This window comes from Dendrobates tinctorius, unplaced genomic scaffold (assembly GCF_039654945.1).
Source record: "Dendrobates tinctorius isolate UK_male_01 unplaced genomic scaffold, ASM3965494v1 ptg000008l, whole genome shotgun sequence".
Lineage (NCBI taxonomy): Eukaryota > Metazoa > Chordata > Amphibia > Anura > Dendrobatidae > Dendrobates > Dendrobates tinctorius.
Window position 1 is genome coordinate 21,521,488 of NW_027361676.1, and position 22,765 is coordinate 21,544,252.

The following is a 22,765-nucleotide window of genomic DNA, read 5'->3' on the forward strand; positions in this document are numbered from 1 at the left end:
TTTTGGAGATTATTAATCCGGTCTCTTTTTGTTTGGCTCTTCCTGTCACATTTAAGATCCATAATGTGTTCCATAAATTCTTGATGAAGAGGTTTGTTAAACCAGTTGTTCCTGGGGTGGCACCTCTGGACCCTGTATTGGTTGAAGGTAACATGGAATATGAGGTAGAGAAAATACTGGATTCCCGTCTGGCTAGACGGAGACTCCAGTATTTGGTTAAGTGGAAGGGTTATGGTCAGGAGGATAATTCCTGGGTCTCTGCCTCTGATATTCATGCCAAAAGATTGGTGCGTGCCTTTCATCGGGCTCACCCTGATCGCCCAGGTGGCGTGGTTGAGGGTTCGGTGACCCCTCCTCAAGGGGGAGGTACTGTTGTGAGTTAATTTTCCCCTTCGTCACTGAGGTCTGGTGAACTCCCTATTCTGGTAAAGGAAGGTAATGAGCCTTATTATCAGGCACCTGAGCCTAATGATGATGACTGGCTGAGTGGAGTCACGGACTGGATATAAGGCTGCCGACGCCCTTCTGCCCTGCGGGTGATTTCTCTGTGGACTTCTTTGAGACCAGTCTGATTCCTGCTCCTCTAAAGCTAAGTTTTCTGCTTTGCCTGTTAGCATTTGTGTTTTGTTTTTGTTTGCCTTGCTTTTCTGGATTCTGCCATTCCCTGCTTGGGTGAGCTGAATCTCCTTTTCCGGTTGCTCTGTCTTTAGAATATTCCTTAGTACTGACATAGCTTTTGAAGCTTAGCATCTTCAGGGCCTTTTTTCACTGTCAGATTGTTGGCTCTTGTTTTCATAGGGTTTTTCACGGATTGCAGACAGCAGCCATCCTGTCCTTTCCTATCTAGTTAGCTTGGGCCCCGTCTTTGCTCAGTCTATCTTTCTGTCTGTGTTAGTGTTCTTTCTTCTTGCCTCACCGTCATTATTTGTTGGGGGCTGCCTTTTGCTTTGGGGTCTGCTCTGGGGCAGTTTAGATTTCCCTTTCTGTCTTTAGGCTATATAGTCCTCCGGCTGTGATCAAGGGGTCTAGGGCATCGTAGGAACCCCCCACGGCTACTGCTAGTTGTGTTGATAGGTTCAGGGGTCTGCAATCCGATAGCTGCCAACTTCTCTGGTTTTCTGGACTTAGCTAGCATTTCTGTTTTTGCCTCCTACGGTGACTCATTCATAACAGAGCCCATTGTTACTACACATGTGGGGAGGTTGAACTGACAGACAGGTCTGCCTGTGGAGAGAGGCAGAGAGATAGTGCAGTGTGGGCTGAGATACAGAGAAAGGGGTGACATGTGGCAGTTTGACCATTAGAGGGCAGTGGGGAGTGTAGGAGAGGGTGACTGTGTAACTGCCATGGGTCAAGGTAACTGCCATTGGTCAAAGGTTACTGTCAGGTGATAGTGGGCAGAGATACTAGGACTGGGAGTATAAGAGGTCAGGGAAGGTTCTGGAAAGTCCAGTCAGCCAGGGGAGCTCACTAGAGAGGAGGATCTGCCGTAGGGAGAAAGACGGTAAAAGCCTTCAGAGAGTAACTGACAGTGGAGACGGTCACGGGGGGTGACCCAAAAGGACAGTAGCCGCAGACGGAGACAGTCTGGGGGTACCAAGTGGACGGTGTACTTGGAAGGGTGAAACGCTGTGGTGGATGTGCCTAGGGCAGCCACGGTGGAAAGAGTCACAAAAGGATGCCACGAAGGGGACAATAAAAAGTGAAGGTACCTGGGTACGTGAGCAAGAGAACAGTGAAATTCCTGTGATGAAGTGCGGTGATTGTCAGAGAGGCGGACAATAAAAACGGACCTGTTGAATATAAATCCTGTCAGTAGTAAGGGGGCTGTATTACTCGTCAAAAAGAAATCTGACAGGTACCACGCCCCTATCAAAGTGTATCAAACACGCCCCTTTTATACAATTTGATATCAAATTGTTATAAAAGGGTTGTGTTTGATACACTTTTATATCAATTTGATATAAAAGGTATCATAGGCCAAAATATTAATATGTCCAATTATTTTCTCTTTTATAGGCCTTTTTAATAAAGTAGAATAAAAGTAGAATAAAAGTATCGTGATTGAATCACTTTTATATCAATCGCTATTGTTTGATATAAAAGGAGGTGCTTGATACGCTTTTATATGACCAATAACGGTCCCTTTTATAGCATTTTTATACTTTAATTCGTACCGATTCATTGGGCATATTATGTATATGGCCAATATTTTAATTAAGGAAACAAATGGATACCTTTTATAGACACTTTATACTTTATTTAGTATCGATTCATTGGGCATATTATTTATATGGCCAATATTTTAATAAAGGAAACATTTTATTCGAATTGTAAATAGAAATGAGAGACGCCATTTTTACGAAAAAGACAATAGTGTTTATTGATTAACAATCAAATACATTTTATAAAACATTACATTTGACATTTACACTGTCATGTTAGAAGTAGTACATTCAATTACATTTTATTTATCACACTGACTTGTAGTTAATCAAATAAAAAAAAAAAATATATATATATATAATACAGGACAGTATAAAGTGTTACAAAAAGTGTTACATTCATATATAACAATTTGCATATTTATTATTATACATATATACATCATATTTCTTACATAATAATTTAATGCATTACAATTGAACAGAACCAATGTTACATAGTGAGCCACATGGATTGTAGTAACGGAACAGTACTTTTTTTAGGCATCAGTGGACCTTGTGTGATACCTAATGGTGAGAAGTGTAAAGGACGGATCGCCCGACTGGGGGTGGATAGGGTTTGAGGTTTATACACGCCGTCAGTTTCATTCATGGGCATTTTTAATTTATCTAAATGTGCTCTAGTAGTGGAATTACCCACAACTGTGGATGGCATATTTAACTCGGCCATAGCGTGCATAAATGTATTCCAGCCCCTTGGTAAATTCCTGCCAGTTAGGGCATGACTCTGAGTTGTGTTACGCACCAAATCCAGCATATTAGAGCCGGGTATTACAGTTCCTTTGAAAATAAACTCGCTTTTATCATTCCACGATGTAATATTTGTGTTTTGCATCATCTTGTTTAGTAGAAGTTCTGCATTCTTTTTATATCGTGGATTTACATGACTTGCAATTTCATTGACAGCGGGACTTTTATCAACGGGTGAATTTGACAATTGTTGGTGATCAGATTCTGGAGTGTTAATGATCTTTAAAGTTGATAGTTCCTTAGCATCTTGTTTAGCATGAACCAAGTATCTCTGCAGTACATCACTATATTACTATATTTAATTTTCACGTCATCCGGCATGTCACGACGCGGTAAAATTTCACTAATTTCACCATCAAGACGTTGGATAACGCTTTGGCGAATGTCTGTAATAGGGGGCCGAAGTTTGATTAGCTCCTGCTTGGGAACAAGATACATTTTCTTGGTATGTTCCATTATTTGCCGGTAAGCAGGCTTGTTATTATTGGGATTGCAAAGCCTAAAAGAGGACCTATGAAGCCACCAGTCTGCTTTAGTAGCTGCTTCTTTTTCTTTATGCTGTGAGATTTATTACTCATGGTTTTTATAGCTTTTCGCCACTTTTTTAGTATATTTTTTTGTCGCTCTTTCAGAGGGATTCGACCTTTTAAGATGTTTAATGCAATCTCCCCTATAGCTGTAATTAAATCGTGACTCGCATTGCACAAAATAGATTTTCTTATAGAAGGTGGGGCCTTCACCAGTGTTTTTAAGAGCTTCCAGTTTCGCCGTATTCTCTCCGACATCTTTACAACACTATGGTCGCAGTGTAGAATGTCTGATTTTGTTTAAAATTCACTTTTTAGAAGTATTTTTCTTTTGAACATACACAGCTGGTAACGCTAGAGGAAACAGGCCCGTCCTCAAGCGAAGGTCCTCAGGGGTATCCGCTCTTAAGTCTAGCAACAAATACCCATAAGACACCCGCGTGGCATCCTCAAAAGCTTCTAAGAAATAGCGTGTTTTTCCTGGATACATTTGTCACGCTAGTGTTACAATTTGCAATTTATCCCGTGGGTTATTAAAAAGGACCATGTACTTTGTGTTTAAATTTATCGTGCGGCTTTTCTTTCCTTGACAAAATATGTTTTGTACCAGGTAGAAAATGCTGAGGTTTCTGTGGTGGACATACTTGGTAAATGCTTTTTCTATTTCGCAATTATCACTAGCACTCTCCATGAGATCATCAACAATAGTCAAATTTACCTTTTCAGGAGGGAATAATTCATCATCTACGAATGTATGCGGCAGACCCTCCACAAATCTGATGAAGGGAAAAGAAAGAGAGATTTCATCATATAGTTTCTGCCAGCAGGAATAAAACCAAACAATATTATCAGGTTTATGAGAAAAATGAGTGTCAATATTATGTAACAATTGTTTTACAAAGTAACTTTTTCCAGAATTAGACGGGCCTGCTAGAATACACGAGAATGGATGTTGCAAACGTGGGTCCATCACGAGTCACAATTAATATCCAAATGGCACGGTGGTAAAATCGTCTAATAATCTGCGCTTTGTGTAAACACACTTTTGGGTTTTTCGAAGAAGTCTTGTTTCAACGGACCAGAACTTTTTATTTTTCACAATGCCGGGCTGCTCTACAACAATACGTTTCTGCGTTTCAGAATCAGAATTACGCGGGTAGTCCAGAACAAGATCTTTTAGAGTGCTGAAATTAATAGATTGAGCATTACCAACATTTAATGTTATTCCCTTCACTTTTAAGACAGTTTTACCAGTGTTGAGTTTATATCCGTAGGTCTTTGGGCCAGCAGATACAAACTCAGTGATGTAAGTGTCATCAGGTATCTCACTGGTCAATTCCCCCAGGTAATCACCTAAAGGAGGACTCCACTCACTTTCTCTCTGCACAAAGATAACAGAATCAGTATCGTGATAAAGGCACCTTTCCTGCAGCCTGTCCAGCAGAGAGTAAAGCTCTAGTCTAGCATACGATGTTGTAAAACAGGCTATAAAAATGTTTGTGTTCTTGTTGATGGTGTGGTGCCCTTCTGCATATTTCCAATCTATTGTTGCGGTTTCATCATCAATAAAATGCAACATCGAAACATCGTAATATGGTAAAAAAACATGTTGAAACAGTTCATCAGGATCGCTAATAATGCTGGTACATGGTAAATTAGATTTCTGGGCAAACTTTCCCCATAAAGAATTTAAGAAAAGTTTGGAGATCTGTCTCTTAGCAGGGTTCTCTCCTATATTTTCAGAGCGTAACTGCACCCCTTCTTTGTCAAGAAAGGAATCAATGTACTGTTGTTTCTTACTGTCATCAGTGCACCAGCTAGGATAACCTGATGCCTCCTGCTTATCCCTAAGATGTAATTTAATGTACCGAGAAAACAGGCGATCACTGGTTTTATGAAAATCCCAAATTTCATAGATGTGGGCTATCCTATAGCCTTTCTCTATGGCCATCTCAAGCTCTATAGTGCACCATGTACCTGTCAGAGCCCGTTCTTCATCACTATGTGTACATTCCTCTGTCTGCGAATTTACAGAGCATGTGTAGCAAAGGGGAAAGAATAATTTTTTGTTGAGTTTTACCGGTAGAACAGGAAAAAATAAATCCCTCGGAGGGTAGACCTTGACTTTGGCAATGCCAAAGTAATTTTTAATGAACCCAAATCCCTCATAGATAATGTATGGATGACCAACGGGATATGTTTTCGTTTTGTTTACAAATGGATACAGGCTGGTGAAATCATAGTAATGTAGTGTCTCCCCAGGTTTCAGTTGGTGATAAAGTTTAATGGCATTAGTACGCCCCCCATAAAGAGCATCGCGGGGGTCTAAAGGGGTAGGGAATTCCATTTGGAGAAGAAATGATTGAAGATTAGAATCTTTTTGAATCATTTCATTCCATTCATGTTCCCACAGGACTCTCACTGTGTAGCCACACCACTGCAGAAAACGTTTTTTAGCTAAAAAGGCATAATATAATTGACCATAGGAGGTGTTTGTGACCTTATTTGCATCGTATTCATTATAGCAGATTGGGCACCCATGATAAAAACACCCCTGAAATTCGAATGCGATATGTCTGTCATTAACATAGGCATAACCGTCTAAAAAATATTTCCCAACTCGTTTTTCTCCGCCTCTTAAAGCATGTTGGATTGCTATGTTCTCTGTGTGGGATACATACATGAGCCACTGTATAGCGGGTGATGAAAAGCGTTTTTGTGTCTTGTGATAATTATCACCCGGTAAAATGGCAATGGTCTTTTTTGGAAGAAATTTAAACCTGTACATTGACATACATAGGGTTACGAGTTGAAAAGGATCAACACATCTGGACACTTCAATTTTTTTCTTTTCTCGCTTACAGTATATTTTAACATTTTTCTGCGTCATTTCCATGACACGCTCCCTGTAAAGTTCACATGAGTGTCTCAGAATCTCAACATCTTGTTTACAGTAAGACTTTAGTTCAGAATTAAAGTCAAAAGTTGTATTTTCCTGCGTCTCATACCACTCCATGAATTCCCCTTTCTCACTAGGTGACATGTACTCTATCCCATAATATTTTACAGCTGGTAGGGGACCCACATAGTTTTGATTTTCTTCGGTGTTAAAAAAGTGGGGGAAATGTCCTTTTGAACCTGAGAATCCCATAGCCTGCGGCATCTTACTAAGTTTCATTGGTATGAAATTTAGGGAGTCAATAAACCTCAGTTCCAAATCAGGCAGCGTTACACACAAGAGACGGCCGCGACGGGATATCAATTTCACACAGAGTTTTTCAGAAATCAGTTCCTTAACAATAAAGTATGCATCGTATCTTCCAGCATTGTGGGCTATAAACGTATATCCAGAAAATTTACCGGATGTAAAGAATTGCACAAAATCATGAGTTGCTGATTTACCTTCAAACTCCCGGGAGGGGCTACCATACATCGTTGTAGCATAAATATAATTTGGGATGTGCGTACCTGTCTCCTGCATACATTCAAAGTCATAAAATATATATTGATATGTCGCCTCCTTTGGTACATACCGGCGCATGTAACAAAGGTGCTCAGCAAATTTATTTAAACGTCTGTGACAGACAGGACAACGCAATCCTTTACATTTATGTTCGGAATCACTTTCTCTGGGGACAAAATGATGACATTTATCACAAAATATTTTAAGTCTGCAGAATGTTGGATTATCTGCAGATAAATGAGTGTGGTGATCTAAGCACTCACTGGACCGACAAAACACACGACAAATTGGACAGCGAGGTGGCTGCTCCATGTCGGTTCTCTCCACACAACTCTCTCTTTGACAAACCTTGCAAAAATATTGACACGAATGATTACATTTGTGATGAAACAACGAATTGCATCTTTCACAAAAGTAATCCGCGCCGATAAAACTCTTCATATTTTTGATACCGTAGTAGTGATTATCATGATGCAATATGAAAATAGTTCTAGCACTAGGGGTATTACCTGTTTGAAAATATCGCCAGTCGCCCTGACTGTAGTATAATACTTTAATGTTGATACCCAGATGTTTCTCAAAAGCTTCAATATCACTAAAACTTATAAGTTGGTCCTCAGGGATAGCCAGGGCCACGTGTATGGATTTAGCACGATTCAGTAAAACTGTATCACCAACATCAGTGTCGGTGATCAGGGCACACACGCTAGCTGCAAAGCACAGATTAGTGCTGTAATTTTTATAGTCATACAACCACCGCCTCTTTTGCTTAATGATTTGACTACTCGCTATAGATTTCAGACGTCTTTTTATGCCTCCGCATCTGTTTTTAATAATTGTTATGACTAATTTCAGGGAGTTGTTTGCTAAGCATTCAGCATTGCTTTGCAATGTGCGAGCTACGGCATTTAAGAATGCTTCAGAACTAAAATCCTCCCTTGTCTGTTTTGTAGTGAAAATGGGATCTAACGTGTCACCGCCTTCAAGCCTTAACTGAACAAAGTCTCCAGGATCAATGTCTCTGAAGACTCTGTCCAGTAAAGACTGAATGGCTCCATGCACGATGTTTAGGGCCTCTACAAATGATTGAATACGGTCTAAATTTACAAATCTGAAATGATCAATATACATGCGAGCATTGAAATTGCGGACATCTCTTTGATGGTGATAAAAATGTTGTAAAAATACTGAATGATCTACCTCCTGTACATTATCATCAACATGACCATCAGATGCATCATCATGTCCATTTTCATCTATGTCCCGTACATTTTGATCAACATGACCATCAGCTGCAACATCATATACATTTTCAGCCTGTGTTTCAAGAGGCTCAAAGCTTTGAGCGATTGGAGACACATCGGGGCTAACACCCCTAGGGGGATCATGGCTGTGAAATGAGGGACTCTGTGCATGTATCAACAGCTGAGGGTTTTGTGTAGTTATCGGTCTGTGAGTTGACTGTCGCAGACTTCTAGCTGCTAGTGAACGTCTTGCACTAACCAACAGCCTTCGAGCTCGTTTAATTGTTCTCGATCTAAAACCCCTTTGTGGAGATATTTTAGACAACTTCTGCAGACCATAACCAACCAAGCCTAGTCACATTGAATTATTTTTATTTGATTTCACAAAGACTGATGGACCATCTGCAAAGTCTCTTTGGAACGCATATAGCTCATTAACAATGTCAGGTGTTGGGGCCGCTGTTTGTAACCTTTCATAAGTGTCACAGAAATATTTAAGTTGAACAATAGCGTTTTTCTAATTTAGGTACTGAGTTCCCATATCATGAAACGCCTTATACTGTTCTTCAGGCCACCCAGGGGTAATTGGGGTATTGTGTACTTTTTGTTTTTTACTTGCCTGGGTCTGGGTTGATACTGTTCGTCTCTTTAAAGGATTTACAATTGCAAATTCATTAGACGTTCCTGCAAAAGTAATATCTGCAGGGTGTATAGTATGACACACATGTATATTGTCCAGATTAGAGGTCTTCTTACCCTCAGCAAGCTGATCAATTTCTCTGTTGATGGTTTCACGTTCAGCTTGTGGCACACCGTCCGCGGAAATGATTGAATGTGTAATATTGGATGCCGCTGAGTCGGCGTTATATTTTCGGGCTGAAGACTTCGGTCCCACCTTCCTAGGTTGCTTGGGTTTCACAGGACTTTCTTCATCCGACAGAACAATGATTGGTGAAAGCGGAGTTGATCTCACAGCTGGATTAGCTCTTTGTGGGAGGTACTGCGCTGGACCGTAAGTATGCTCCTGCAGTACTTGAGGCTGCAGCAATGGCTGTGCATCTTTTTTTAGCATATTCTTTGTATCTAAAAGAAAAAAGTTACATGTGTCAGATGTCCATGAAGCTTGAGTAACAATGGAAATGTTACATGTACCAGATAGTGAAGAAACACATATAAGTGTTTGTATAAAGATAGTATTTTAGGTTTTACCCTACCCGTTATGAGCAGAGGCATAATTAATTTTGCTTTAATTATTGTTTTGATAACTGTTACTTATGACTGGATGTCTAGGAATAACTGAATTATAAATCTCTGCAAAATATGTAAGCTCTATATAAATAAAGATTATTATCATTATTACAGAAAAACTAAATATATACTTACAAGAATGTTCTGGGTATTGGTCTTCTGCATGCTCTGGGTTAATAGGCATCTCACTATTCACCGTCAGTGGGATGGCTGCATTTTCATTTGAATATAGCTTTTTTCTGGCTGCTCGTTTACCTGCTGTAAATAAAATAAAACTACTACACAGGCCTGAAATGATTTTCTTCACGATACTGATTATCTATTGTTTTCAAGCTCACAGTACCTTTTCGAATCAGCTGCGCCATATTTTTTGGTTTCCTGCTAGGCCTGATAGAAACCCTGGGTGCCCTAATCTTGAGTGATGTGTTTCGTGGTTTCCGCGGCTTTTTAGGATTGTTAGAAACCATGGGCCCATCAACATTATAGAATTCTTTCAAGTGTTGGTTACCTGTATAAGAAATTAGGGGAAATGTCATCCCTGCATACATACGGACTCTTTTTTCAAAGAGATGCTACTATTTTCCATATGTTCTTACCTTTTTCATATGTTTGTTGCCTCCGCAGCGGATTAGCCAGATTTCCAGGTTCAGTAACATGGACGTTTTCTTGCTTATCGGCCGCTTGCAGCATCTCAGCATCTGTATGAGAAATTGTATTTAGTTTCACGTCTACATGTGATTAAAGCAGTTATTATACAAATATACAGCTTACCAGTGATGATAGGATAATGTGAAATTGCAGAGCTTGTTTCTCCGCCAACGTTAAAAGGCCCTCCTGCATTTATGGAATCCAAATCCAAAGTCTGATACACCTCAGAATAGTCGGGCCCTATAGACTCTTCTTAAAAAGAATGAAATATTATATAATTAATATACAAAACAAAAACTTTAATCAGAATATCTAACACTCAGTTCATTATATTCAATATAAGACCTACCTAGTTGTTGGTATTGTGTGCTCGTAAGAAGAGGCTCGGGTTGCTCAAAATCATAGGTTTCCATCTTAACTAAAATGATTAAAAGTGTGAATACTATTATACTTTTAAAATTATTAACTATAACTATGCGGCAGAAAGTACTATAATATAAAATTATAATCTAAGTCTATGCCGAAGAAATACATTTTATATACTATATGATAATTGATACAAAAGGCAAATAAAATTATAGGCGAACATCAAGTAAATAATTATACATCAAATAAATACTGTATTAAATATCTAAATTTCTTCTAAATGAGTAAATCTATTCTAAGGAAAATACAATGTGAACATCAAGTAAATAATTATACATCAAATAAATACTGTATTAAATATCTAAATTTCTTCTAAATAAGAAAATACAATTATATCCTATATAATAAATATTACTATACAACAATTGACCATAATATTAATTAAATAATGTGTTAATACTTACTATTTTAAAGAGTAGAAGTTGCTGCCCAGTATAACAGGAATGCTGTCTCTAATGCTGAGTGTGTAAGGACACCACCTAATGGCCTGTTTTAAAGCCACACAGCAGGATCGCTCCACCTAGATTCACAGCCCAGTTACGCCTCACCAAAAGGTCTCAAGCAATCAGCAGAAAGTCCACACCTCCAGTTAACACCCACAAGAGCCTCCCAGTTACAGCCCATCATGCTGGCCCAAGCAATCATGGTATACTCATATTATAATGATATCAAGCATGATATATTTGTATTACATTCCACATTTAATTTCATTTTATACATTTTGGTTTTCTGATAAAGACGGCATTGGTTCATGAGACGATGTCTTCTAGACACGATGAAAAAATATTAGAGAACCAATATTTTACTCCTAAAGCCTCTGGGTCATATGGCGGCATTGATAAATTAGATAGAGAAACTAGAGATTACGGAATTAAAAAATCAATTGTGCGTGATTGGCTAAATAACCAGGATAGCTATTTGTTGCACAAACCTGTGATAAAAAGATTTCTGACAAATAAGATCATGGTCTCAAACATGGATGCATTGTGGCAAGGAGATTTAGTGAGTTTAATTGACTATCCGAAGGAAAATGATAATGTTAAATATATCCTTACCGTGATTGATTGCCTATCAAAATTTGCATGGTTCGTAGCCTTATCAAACAAGACTGGGGCCGCTGTAGCCTGTTCATTCGAGCTGATATTTCAAAATGATAAGCGCATACCGAAAAAATTACAGACGGATCGGGGCAAAGAATTTATTAATTCGTCGATGAAGCGCCTTTGTAAAACGTATGATATTCTACATTATCTTACGAATAATGCAGTTAAGGCCTCTATTGTGGAGCGGTTTAATCGTACATTAAAAACTCGAATGTGGCGGTATTTTATGAAAAATAACACTAATAGGTATATTGATATTTTACCAGATTTGGTTGATAGCTACAATCGAACCTATCATTCTACCATTCGATGTAGACCAATTGATGTTACAAGCAGAAATTCACTACAAATATGGAAAAATATTTATGGCTCGAGCATGAAAAATAAACGCATTAAGCCTTCTTTTAAAATTGGCGACAATGTAAGTTTGGTCCAATATAAACGTACATTTATGAAAGCATATGAACAATCATATACCGATGAAATATTTATCATAACCGAAATTAACACAAAATTCCATTTTCCTCTCTACGAAATCGTGGATTTGTACGGAGAACCTGTGATTGGGTCATTTTATAAGGAAGAACTACAAAAAGTCACAGCGGATGAGAATCGCATCTACAAAATAGAAAAAGTATTAAGAAAAAATCGCGTCAGAGGGTCCACCCTGTATCTTGTTAAATGGAAGGGATATCCGGAAAAATTTAATACTTGGATTAAAGAAAACCAGCTGACGGACCTCTAATCATGGATTCTGGATCATTTTATATTACCCTAGCGTGTAATGCATCAAGTAAGCTATTCCCAGACAACACGATTTCGACTTTTACCACTAAACTGGCAAAGCCTGTACATCTTGTAGGTCCATATGAAGTTGCCCTCACAGAATTACAGTATCCCCACACCTGGTTTACTTTCGAAAATAGCGAAGGCACGTTTTTTCTTGGAAAACGAGGGGATGTTCTAAGAGAATATTTCGTAAAAGCAGGCTATTATTTAAATATTTCGGATCTTATAAGGGCTATTAATGAGAGAATTGACAACTTGAAGATTGCCCCGGAGGGGTTAAAACTCCGCTATGATGAAGTGAAGAGAAGTGTTACTCTATCGGATTCACCCACGATACATTTTGCTCCAGGTCCAAAATTGGCTCATATTTTAGGGCTACCGCCTTATATTGAGGCCTATGATAATAGTGTGATTAGACCAAAGGAGAAGAACTACGCAGATATCATGAACGGATTTTATACGTTATTTGTTTACTCGGACATTATTAACCATCAACTAGTCGGAGATTCTTACGTCCAGCTTCTGAGAACTGCGCAGGTGACAGGTAAAAGTGGGGAGATCATCACACTTCAATACACAAGACCTGATTATGTACCTCTATGCAAACAGCACTTTGATTCTGTAAGCATCTCTATCTTGACTGATCAGGGTACGCCTGTTAAATTCAAGTACGGAAAAACTATTTTGCAATTACATTTCAGACCGCGTCGTGATTGACACGTAAAAATGGTGTCGCAACGTGTTTACGGAGATCCGACCATTTATGCCCGCTACTATATTCCTCAGACAGGCCACGGTTTAGAGGGTTTTCGCGGTGATGAGTACATGTATGGGGCTGGGCTTGCAGGAATATTTAGAGGCTTATTTAGAAAAGCGGTTCCTCTATTGAGAAAAGGACTCGAATTAGTAAAACCCCATGTAAAGACAGCTGTTTCAAATATTGCTAAGGACGCCATTGCCTCTTTCTCAGCAGCCGCTATGAATAGGCTAAACACCCCTCCTCAGGAAGTCTCCGGTATTGTTTATGTTGCTAAAAAACAGAAAAAAAGAAAAAGGCATGTTCGCTATTCGCCCCCACCAATGCTCATGAATAAAATCACACCCGCAAGACGCATACGCCAGAAAAGAGTAAGACGCAGTGTTGAAGACATCTTTTAGGAAAATATATAAAATAAATATATTATATATAACATGGCCTTCATACATGATGCTTCGGTGGAGTGCATGAAATGGATATTTTTCAAATACCTCCTACGCAGGTTTCTGTCGAGAAATCAATATTCATAGAAGTTCAGCCTATTGCGGCTCTGGCGGACAATGCACCACTTGAATTTTTCATATCGGGAAGTGGTGAATATTATTATGATTTAAATAATACCCTACTTTACATAAGTTGCCGGGTCGTAAAACAAGATAATTCTGCCATCGCGGATGGAGCCCGTGTAGCTCTCATTAACTATCCATTAGCGACTCTTTTTAATCAAGTTGATGTCACCCTGGGTGATCGCCTCATCTCACAATCAGACAATCTATATAGCTATAGGGCCTACATTGAAACTCTGCTAAATTACAGTGCACAGACTTTAGCCTCGCAATTCACATCAGGATTATTCTATAAAGATACCGCCGGACATCATGATGTACGAATCCTGGATGGCGCTAATGTGGGCTTCAACAAGCGGGCTCATGCAGTCGCTCACTCGCAGCCCGCCGATTTGCTCGGCCCAATTTTTAGCGACATTTTTAATCAGCCGAAGCTTATATTGAATGGACTTGACCTTAAAATCAAGCTGACGCGAAATAAAGATGCATTCTGTTTAATTTCTGCTGACCCAGACCCACTCAAAGTACAGATACTAAACGCGTGTCTCTATGTAAAAAGAGTCCAGGTGGCTCCCGCTGTGAGGATTGGTCACTCTCAGGCCTTACTATCTGCTACAGCAAAATATGCTATTGATAGGGCCTGTATGAAAGTGTACAGCATTCCTGCCGGCAGCCGAATTTCAAATATAGAGAACCTATTTTTAGGGGCCATTCCACGAGTAATTATATTGGGCTTTGTAGATAATGAGGCCTTTAGCGGGACGTATAATAAAAACCCACTGTACTTTCATCATTATAATGTAAACCATGCGGCTTTATATTTGGATGGTCAGCAGATACCCTTCCAGCCATTCCAACCTAATTTCAATATTGAATTAGCTGTAAGAGAGTATATGGCTCTTGCCCATATTTCTGGAAAGCAGAAGGCTGATTGCGCACTGGCAATTGACCGAGAAGAATTTATGGACGGCTATACATTTTTTGCATTTGATTTATCAGCCGACCAAGAACCTGGAGGTCACTTCTCTCTCATAAAAACTGGGAACCTGCGTTCTGAAGTCCGATTTGCGCTAGCCACCCCTCATACGATAAATATGGTGGTATACGGTGTGAATTCATCTATTCTAGAAATTAATAACCGCCGTGAAGTATTGTATGATTTCTACTGATGATGGATTCCCTGCAGCTCACTACGTTATTGAAAGCCGATCACTATACAGAGTCCATATTTTATGGGGTGTATCCGTGTGACTTGCTACCGTCAAATAGAGTAACTCAGAGGCCTGCGGCGTACATCGTGAATACAGATCGCTCCAATCAGAGCGGCAACAAACATTGGATATTAATTTTACTTTGCAATGAAAAGAATGCGATATTCTTTGACAGTTATGGACTCTCACCAGACAGCATACTTTTTCCGGATGAATTTATTATCTTCCTAAAGAGAAATAGCGAATTATTCTGCTATCAAGACAGGCAAATTCAAAATAATCATAGCACTATGTGCGGCCATTATTGCGTGTATATCCTAAAAAAACTTGCAAGGGGTCTTTCAATCCGTGAGATTTTGCAACATTTTACTGATGACTTAAATCATAATGATAAATTAGTTCATAAATCTGTAAAGAAAGATTTACTTGAATCAAACTGCTATGCCTGCAAACATTCTTTTATATTTAAGCAGCGTTGCTTATCACTGTGTAATATGTAGGATTCCTTTACTATTAAAATGAAGTTAGCCACGGGAAAGTGTCTAGGATGCAGTGACATCTGTTTATCAGTTGTTTTTGTTGAGTTAGTTGTGTAAATAGTGGCCTTTCTGGTCTGTTCAATTAAAACCTTACAACTTATCATCTTGTCATGTTTACATCTGTATGTCATTTCAACTTTGACCTTTCTGGTCTGTTCAATTAAAATATATAGAGCCTATTGTTAGTCCATACCTTAACAACTTATCATATTGTCATCTTTACATCTGTATCTCTTTTCATCTTTGACCTTTATGGTCTGTTCAATTAAAATACATAGCTCCTATTGTATTGCAGTGGTACATCCTGTCTGTATTCGATTTTCCGCATTCCTGAAACCCTACAGGGAAAGGTGCCAGGACACACGAAGTGCAAGCACACAGAAAATACACACAGGCTTTATATTGCCCTGTACTATATATATATATATATATTGATTTGATTAACTGCAGCACTGTGTGATAAATAAAATGTAATTGAATGTACTTCTTCTAAAATGACAGTGTAAATGTCAAATGTATTGCTTTATAAAAACGTATTTGATTGTTGTTCAATAAACACTATTATCTTTTTTTATGAAAGTAGCGTCTCTCATTTTTATTTACAATTCGAATAAAATGTTTCCTTTATTAAAATAATGGTCAAATAAATAAAATACCCAATGGCTATAAAAGCGTATCTTTATTGGTCATATAAAAGCGTATCAAGCACATCCTTTTATATCAAACAATAGCGATTGATATAAAAGTGATTCAATCACGATCCTTTTATTCTACTTTTATTCTACTTTATTAAAAAGGCCTATAAAAGAGAAAATAATTGGACATACTAATATTTTGGCCTATGATACCTTTTATATCAAAATTATATCAAATTGATCTAAAAGTGTATCAAACACAACCCTTTTATAACAATTTGATATCAAATTGTATAAAAGGGGCGTGTTTGATACACTTTGATAGGGGCGTGGTACCTGTCAGATTTCTTTTTGATGAGTAATACAGCCCCCTTACTACTCCTGTCTCTGTCTCATGTCTGTCAGCGGCAAGAAGTGGGTCACCCCCCATTCCTGTTGGATCAGCACCCCCCTGACCTATCCTACACACACTGGGTGGAGTTTAACCCACTTGTGTTCAGTGCGATACCGCCATTTTGTGTCCGCCATTACCGAGCAGCAGTTAACATCTCTGCACGGTGGACCTCGGGCTACGAACGCACCTTACTACCATCTTATTATTATTTGTTGCGTTCCGTCACCATTAATTTTTAATTATACCTGATGCAGAATAAAATCTCTATTTTTAATTAGCTTCTGGTGTACATAGATCACCATTTTACAGGAGAAACGACCTTCAATTGGGGTGCATGCATGCAACTCAAATCTCAATTGAGGAGTCACACTTAGCTGTGTTGAAGTTCTACTGCTACCAAGTGGAATAATTTACAATCCTCTCAGTCTATAAATTGACCCATACAACACAGGAAAATATTTTTGGTATGTCCAAGTGGAGAAGAAATCAGAGATCTTGCTTTTAATTTGCATGTAGATATTGGTGAAAATGCAAAATCCACAAAATAGCAACTATTATTTTTGGGCTTTGCCATTTAATGCAATAGGGTGATTTCTATATTAATAGTTATTGTATAAAAATATATCATTGTGAAAATAGAAATGGGAGAATTTTAAACACTCACAACTGTTTGATTATATATTATGAGAACCTACTTTCAATTTCAACATTCATAGTGAAAATAGATTTATATATTCAAAGTACTTTTAAAATATTTCAGTCAAAATTGGCTGATTAGAAACAGCTGCAAGAATTTGATAAAAAAAGCTAACTTACAGACATGGATGAGATTGTGAATTCCATGAAAATAAATAGCAACTTTGATATTAAAATCTAAGCAGACAAGATGAAATTGAAACTTAAATATACAGTAGAAATGCTATCCTATGAATCTGAGGCCTCTCCTAATTCATTACCGACAGTGCAGGCCCCGTTTCCCCAAACAGATCTTGTCCATTATCACATAAATGGAGTTTCCATTCTTTAGGCCAATCTTAAGATTAAGTTTAGAATTTACAATATAATGATGTGAGGGACATGATATTGTCTGCTGCATCCTTCAGCAGACAATATCATGTCCCTCACATCATCATATTCCCCTCAATCCTCACCTTATCAAAGCATCAACTTTTGAACAACTTTATGCAGATAAAGTAAAACTACCCTAAGCAGAATATTAACCTACAAACATAAGGAAGCAAATGCCATATATTTTAAAATAATTATTATTTATTAATCTTTATGAAAGACTTTGCAGGATGGTTCAACACTTTTTTTTGGCCTTTTTTGTATAAGAAATTATTATGTGAATGGTTCTCTGACTCATAAGTACTAGTATATCTAATTGTTTATCCATTACAATGTTATAGAGCAATATCTACTTTTTAAGAGCCAATTTTCTTTAATTGATATACATGAATCTATAAGGTATTTATACCTTAATCATGTGTTTGCAGTTCCTCTTTGCATTTTGTGTTCCCCAAGGAATTTTAATTTGAGTGTACTATTTGTTTAATAAAGATTAATAATAATAATTCTTTTAAAATATATGTCATTTGCTTACTTATGTTTGTATGTTAATATTTAGTTTTGGAAGTGCCACTAACAGCTAGGCAAATATTTGTTTGTCAGTGCCCTAACCAGAAGTTGCAGCTTTATATATGTTACCATAAATCTTCAGGGAAAACAAACAACATACTCCTTGAGAAAGCCACAGGGTGAAACGTACGTTGGAGTCAAAGGAGCCACGGGTTGCTGACTACGGTTATTATATTTCTTATTTATATACTTTCATGCACTTTTAGACTTATCTGTCTGTAAATGTACCATTTTTTGTAATTGTGGATGTCTTCTCTTTGTTAAATACCCCATTTATGCTAATTTTTGTCAGCATTCCTATGCTACAATATTGTTATATGCTGTGGGTTATGTTCCTGTTTTTGGTTCCCCTTACTTTTAATCAAATGGTTTTAAATAATATGATTCATTAAAATTATAAAATTATATTTTATTAGATTTTTTGGGTTGTTCACCTTTTTGAGGAGGTTTATATGTTGCTTTTTGTGGATATCCCTAAATGATAATATTTGGTATTGTGAGTTTAGCTCACATTTGTGGTTGTATTAACATACAAGTTAGAATTCACATTTTCAGTGAAGATTGTGAAGAATATATTTTACATTTCATGAACTTGATGACAAAGTTTTTCCCTCAAAGTCGGCAAAATTTGGGCACAGTTAGGTAAATGATTGCATTTCCACTAATGCTTTTGTTACGACTTTGTCTAGGATAGTGGTGCTGTATGAAGATCTAGTAGGATGTGATTGATGAGGGGAGAGGTCACAGGAACAGACCCCTTACTAACAAGGGATATTTTTGGTTTTACATTTTCATTCTTTGCTCCCCTCTTTCCCAGAGCCATAACTTTTTTATTTTTAGGACAAAATGGCCATGTGAGGGCTTGTTTTTTGCGGGACGGGAGAAAAATTCCAAGTGTGATAAAATTGCAAAAAAAGTCCAATCCTACACTGGTTGTTTGTTTGGCTTTTTACTAGGTTCACTAAATGCTAAAACTGACCTGCCATTATGTTTCTCCAGGTCATTACGAGTTCATAGACTCCAAACATGTTTAGGTTCTTTTTTATCTAAGTGGTGAAAAAAAAATTCCAAAATTTGTAAAAAAAAAAAAAAAAAGTTGCCATTTTCCAAGACCCGTAGTTAGTGTTGAGCATTCCGATACTGCAAATATCGGGTATCGGCCGATATTTGCTGTATCGGAATTCCGATACCGAGTACCGATATTTTTTCAATATCGGATATCGGAATCGGAAGTTCCCATAATGCAATGAGCCACTGTTGTGGCTCTGATTGGCTGCCGAAATGACGTCATCATGATGCGCGGTCTGTGCGCATCATAATGCGCCGTCAGTTCAGGCCTTCCGGGGGTCTATGCCGACGGGGGGTATGTACTGGCCTGCCGGGGGGCTGTGCCGGCCTGCCGGTGGTCTGTGCCGACTGTCCGGGGGTCTGTGCAGGCTGCAGGGGTCTGTACCGGCCTGCCGGGGGGCTGTGCCGGCCTGCCGGTGGTCTGTGCCGACTGTCCGGGGGTCTGTGCAGGCTGCGGGGGTCTGTACCGGCCTGCCGGTGGTCTGTGCCGACTGTCCGGGGGTCTGTGCAGGCTGCGGGGGTCTGTACAGGCATCGTCCGATGGGACTACAAGTCCCATCAGGCGATGCCTGCTACCATGACAGTGATTGACACATTAGCCAATGATGGGACAGTAGTAGTCCCATCATTCGGCTAATGTGTTGAATGTAAAAAAAAAAAAATACATACTACGTACATGCTACATACATACTACATACATGCTACATGCTACATACATACTACATACTACATACATGCTGCATGCTACATGCATGCAACATGCATATTACATATATACTACATGCAACATACATACCACATATAAACCACATATATACCACATGCATGCAACATACATATATACAACATATACACTCACTGGCCACTTTATTAGGTACACCATGCTAGTAAGGGGTTGGACCCCCTTTTGCCTTCAGAACTGCCTCAATTCTTCGTGGCAGAGATTCAACAAGGTGCTGGAAGCATTCCTCAGAGATTTTGGACCATATTGACATGATGGCATCACACAGTTGGCGCAGATTTGTCGGCTGCACATCCCTGATGCAAATCTCCCGTTCCACCACATCCCAAAGATGCTCTATTGGATTGAGATCTGGTGACTGAGGAGGCCATTTGAGTACAGTAAACTCATTGTCATGTTCAAGAAACCAATCTGAGATGATTCGAGCTTTATGACATGGCGCATTATCCTGCTGAAAGTAGCCATCAGATGTTGGGTACATTGTGGTCATAAAGGGATGGACATGGTCAGCAACAATACTCAGGTAGGCTGTGGCGTTGCAACGATGCTCAATTGGTACCAAGGGGCCCAAAGAGTGCCCAGAAAAAATTCCCCACACCATGACACCACCACCACCAGCCTGAACCGTTGATACAAGGCAGGATGGATCCATGCTTTCATGTTGTTTACGCCAAATTCTGACCCTACCATCCGAATGTCGCAGCAGAAATCGAGACTCATCAGACCAGGCAACGTTTTTCCAATCTTCTACTGTCCAATTTCGATGAGCTTGTGCAAATTGTAGCCTCAGTTTCCTGTTCTTAGCTGAGAGGAGTGGTACCCAGTGTGGTCTTCTGCTGCTGTAGCCCATCTGCCTCAAAGTTCGACGCACTGTGCGTTCAGAGATGCTCTTCTGCCTACCTTGGTTGTAACGGGTGGCAAGTTGAGTCACTGTTGCCTTTCTATCAGCTCGAACCAGTCTGCCCATTCTCCTCTGACCTCTGGCATCAACATGACATTTCCGGCCACAGAACTGCCGCTCACTGGATTTTTTTTCTTTTTCGGACCATTCTCTGTAAACCCTAGAGATGGTTGTGCGTGAAAATCCCAGTAGATCAGCAGTTTCTGAAATTCTCAGACCAGCCCTTCTGGCACCAACAATCATGCCACGTTCAAAGGCACTCAAATCACCTTTCTTCCCCATACTGATGCTCGGTTTGAACTGCAGGAGATTGTCTTGACCATGTCTACATGCCTAAATGCACTGAGTTGCCGCCATGTGATTGGCTGATTAGAAATTAAGTCTTAACACACAGTTGGACAGGTGTACCTAATAAAGTGGCCAGTGAGTGTATACTACATGCATGCAACATGCATACTACATATATACCACATATATACTACATGCATGCAACATACATATATACTACATACATGCTACATACATACAACATATATACTACATGCATGCAACATACATACATACAGCATATATACTACTTGCATGCAACATGCATACTACATATGTACTACATGCAACATACATACTATATATATACCACATGCATGCAACATACATATATACAACATATATACTACATGCATGCATACTACATATATACCACATATATACTACATGCATGCAACATACATATATACTACATACATGCTACATACATGCAACATACATACTACATACATGCTACATGCTACATACATACAACATATGTGTAAGGAGAAACAAGAGCTAATAGGCAAAAAAAGTCTAAAAAAATTCCATTTTTATTAGATAAATAATCAGGACTTACAATAGTTACAGATATAAAAAATAGTGAGACCATAGCAGAATAATCCAGGTGCGTCACTGGGAGGAAATAGATGCCCAAAAAATGCATATAACACCTAATAAGGGGTTAATAGCCAATATATAACATTACAAAAAGGTATAAATGCAAGGAGAGGACTCTGAGCGGTAGATAATTGAGGCATATATGGCAATTCACACATGAGGCGTAAGCATGTAGCGATATGCATATGCAGGTAAAAAGCTATAGTAGGCTCGCTGCGCTAAAGACGACTCATAGGAACCAGTGCCAAAATGAAAGACCAAAAAGAGAGACTCACCAGTGAAGTAAAGGGCAATAGACAAGACCCCAGGACCGGGTAAAGAACCCCAACTCACGTTTCGCGTGCACACTGCACCGCTTTCTCAAGGGGAGTATCTGCAGATTGTGTAGAAGGACCTTATAAGCACATGTGACCAAATCAACTGATGATCGCTGGACCAATGGTAACGCTGGAAGCGGCGCACGCGCATTGCGCATCACAGGGCCCAGGGGAGGCAGGGAGGCGTCTGATCCCCAAGCGCACATGCCGAGGGAAAGGGGAATTCCCAGAGAGCGCGCGGGGGTTGTGTGAAACGCCCCCTGCACTCACCGGGCCCGTGAGCACAGTGCGCGCGCGCACACAGCGTGTCCGACAACAGTAATGGTAACCATAGCAGCAATAGCTACAGAGGTTTTAACCCAATAAGGGATGTCATATAAACGTGGCATGTAACTAGAGATGACCTATTCACAAACAACATCATGTGTAGAGCAATATATATACAAATAGCGACATCACGGGTTAGACTAATGATGGTGACCACAAACATTGACCCTGAGAAAAAACATCATAAAGAAATATGTACTGCATACACAGTATGGAACCTACATGTATGGCATAATGAAAGTGCACAGTGCATAGAATGACACATATAAGCATACAGGCGTATTAATTAAAAATGTACCAAAATGCAAAAAAAGAAAAAA

At 39.0% G+C, this 22,765-nt stretch overlaps 1 protein-coding gene across 1 annotated transcript; it reads left to right on the forward strand.

Moving 5' to 3' along the window:
- Nucleotides 1–13,149: 13,149 nt before the first annotated feature.
- LOC141092656 (uncharacterized protein F54H12.2-like) lies at nt 13,150–14,915 on the forward strand. Its single transcript, XM_073579011.1, has 2 exons — nt 13,150–13,478; nt 13,817–14,915. The coding sequence occupies exons 1-2, from the start codon at nt 13,150–13,152 to the stop codon at nt 14,913–14,915; spliced, it is 1,428 nt and encodes a 475-aa protein (XP_073435112.1).
- The last annotated feature ends 7,850 nt before the right edge of the window (nt 14,916–22,765 follow it).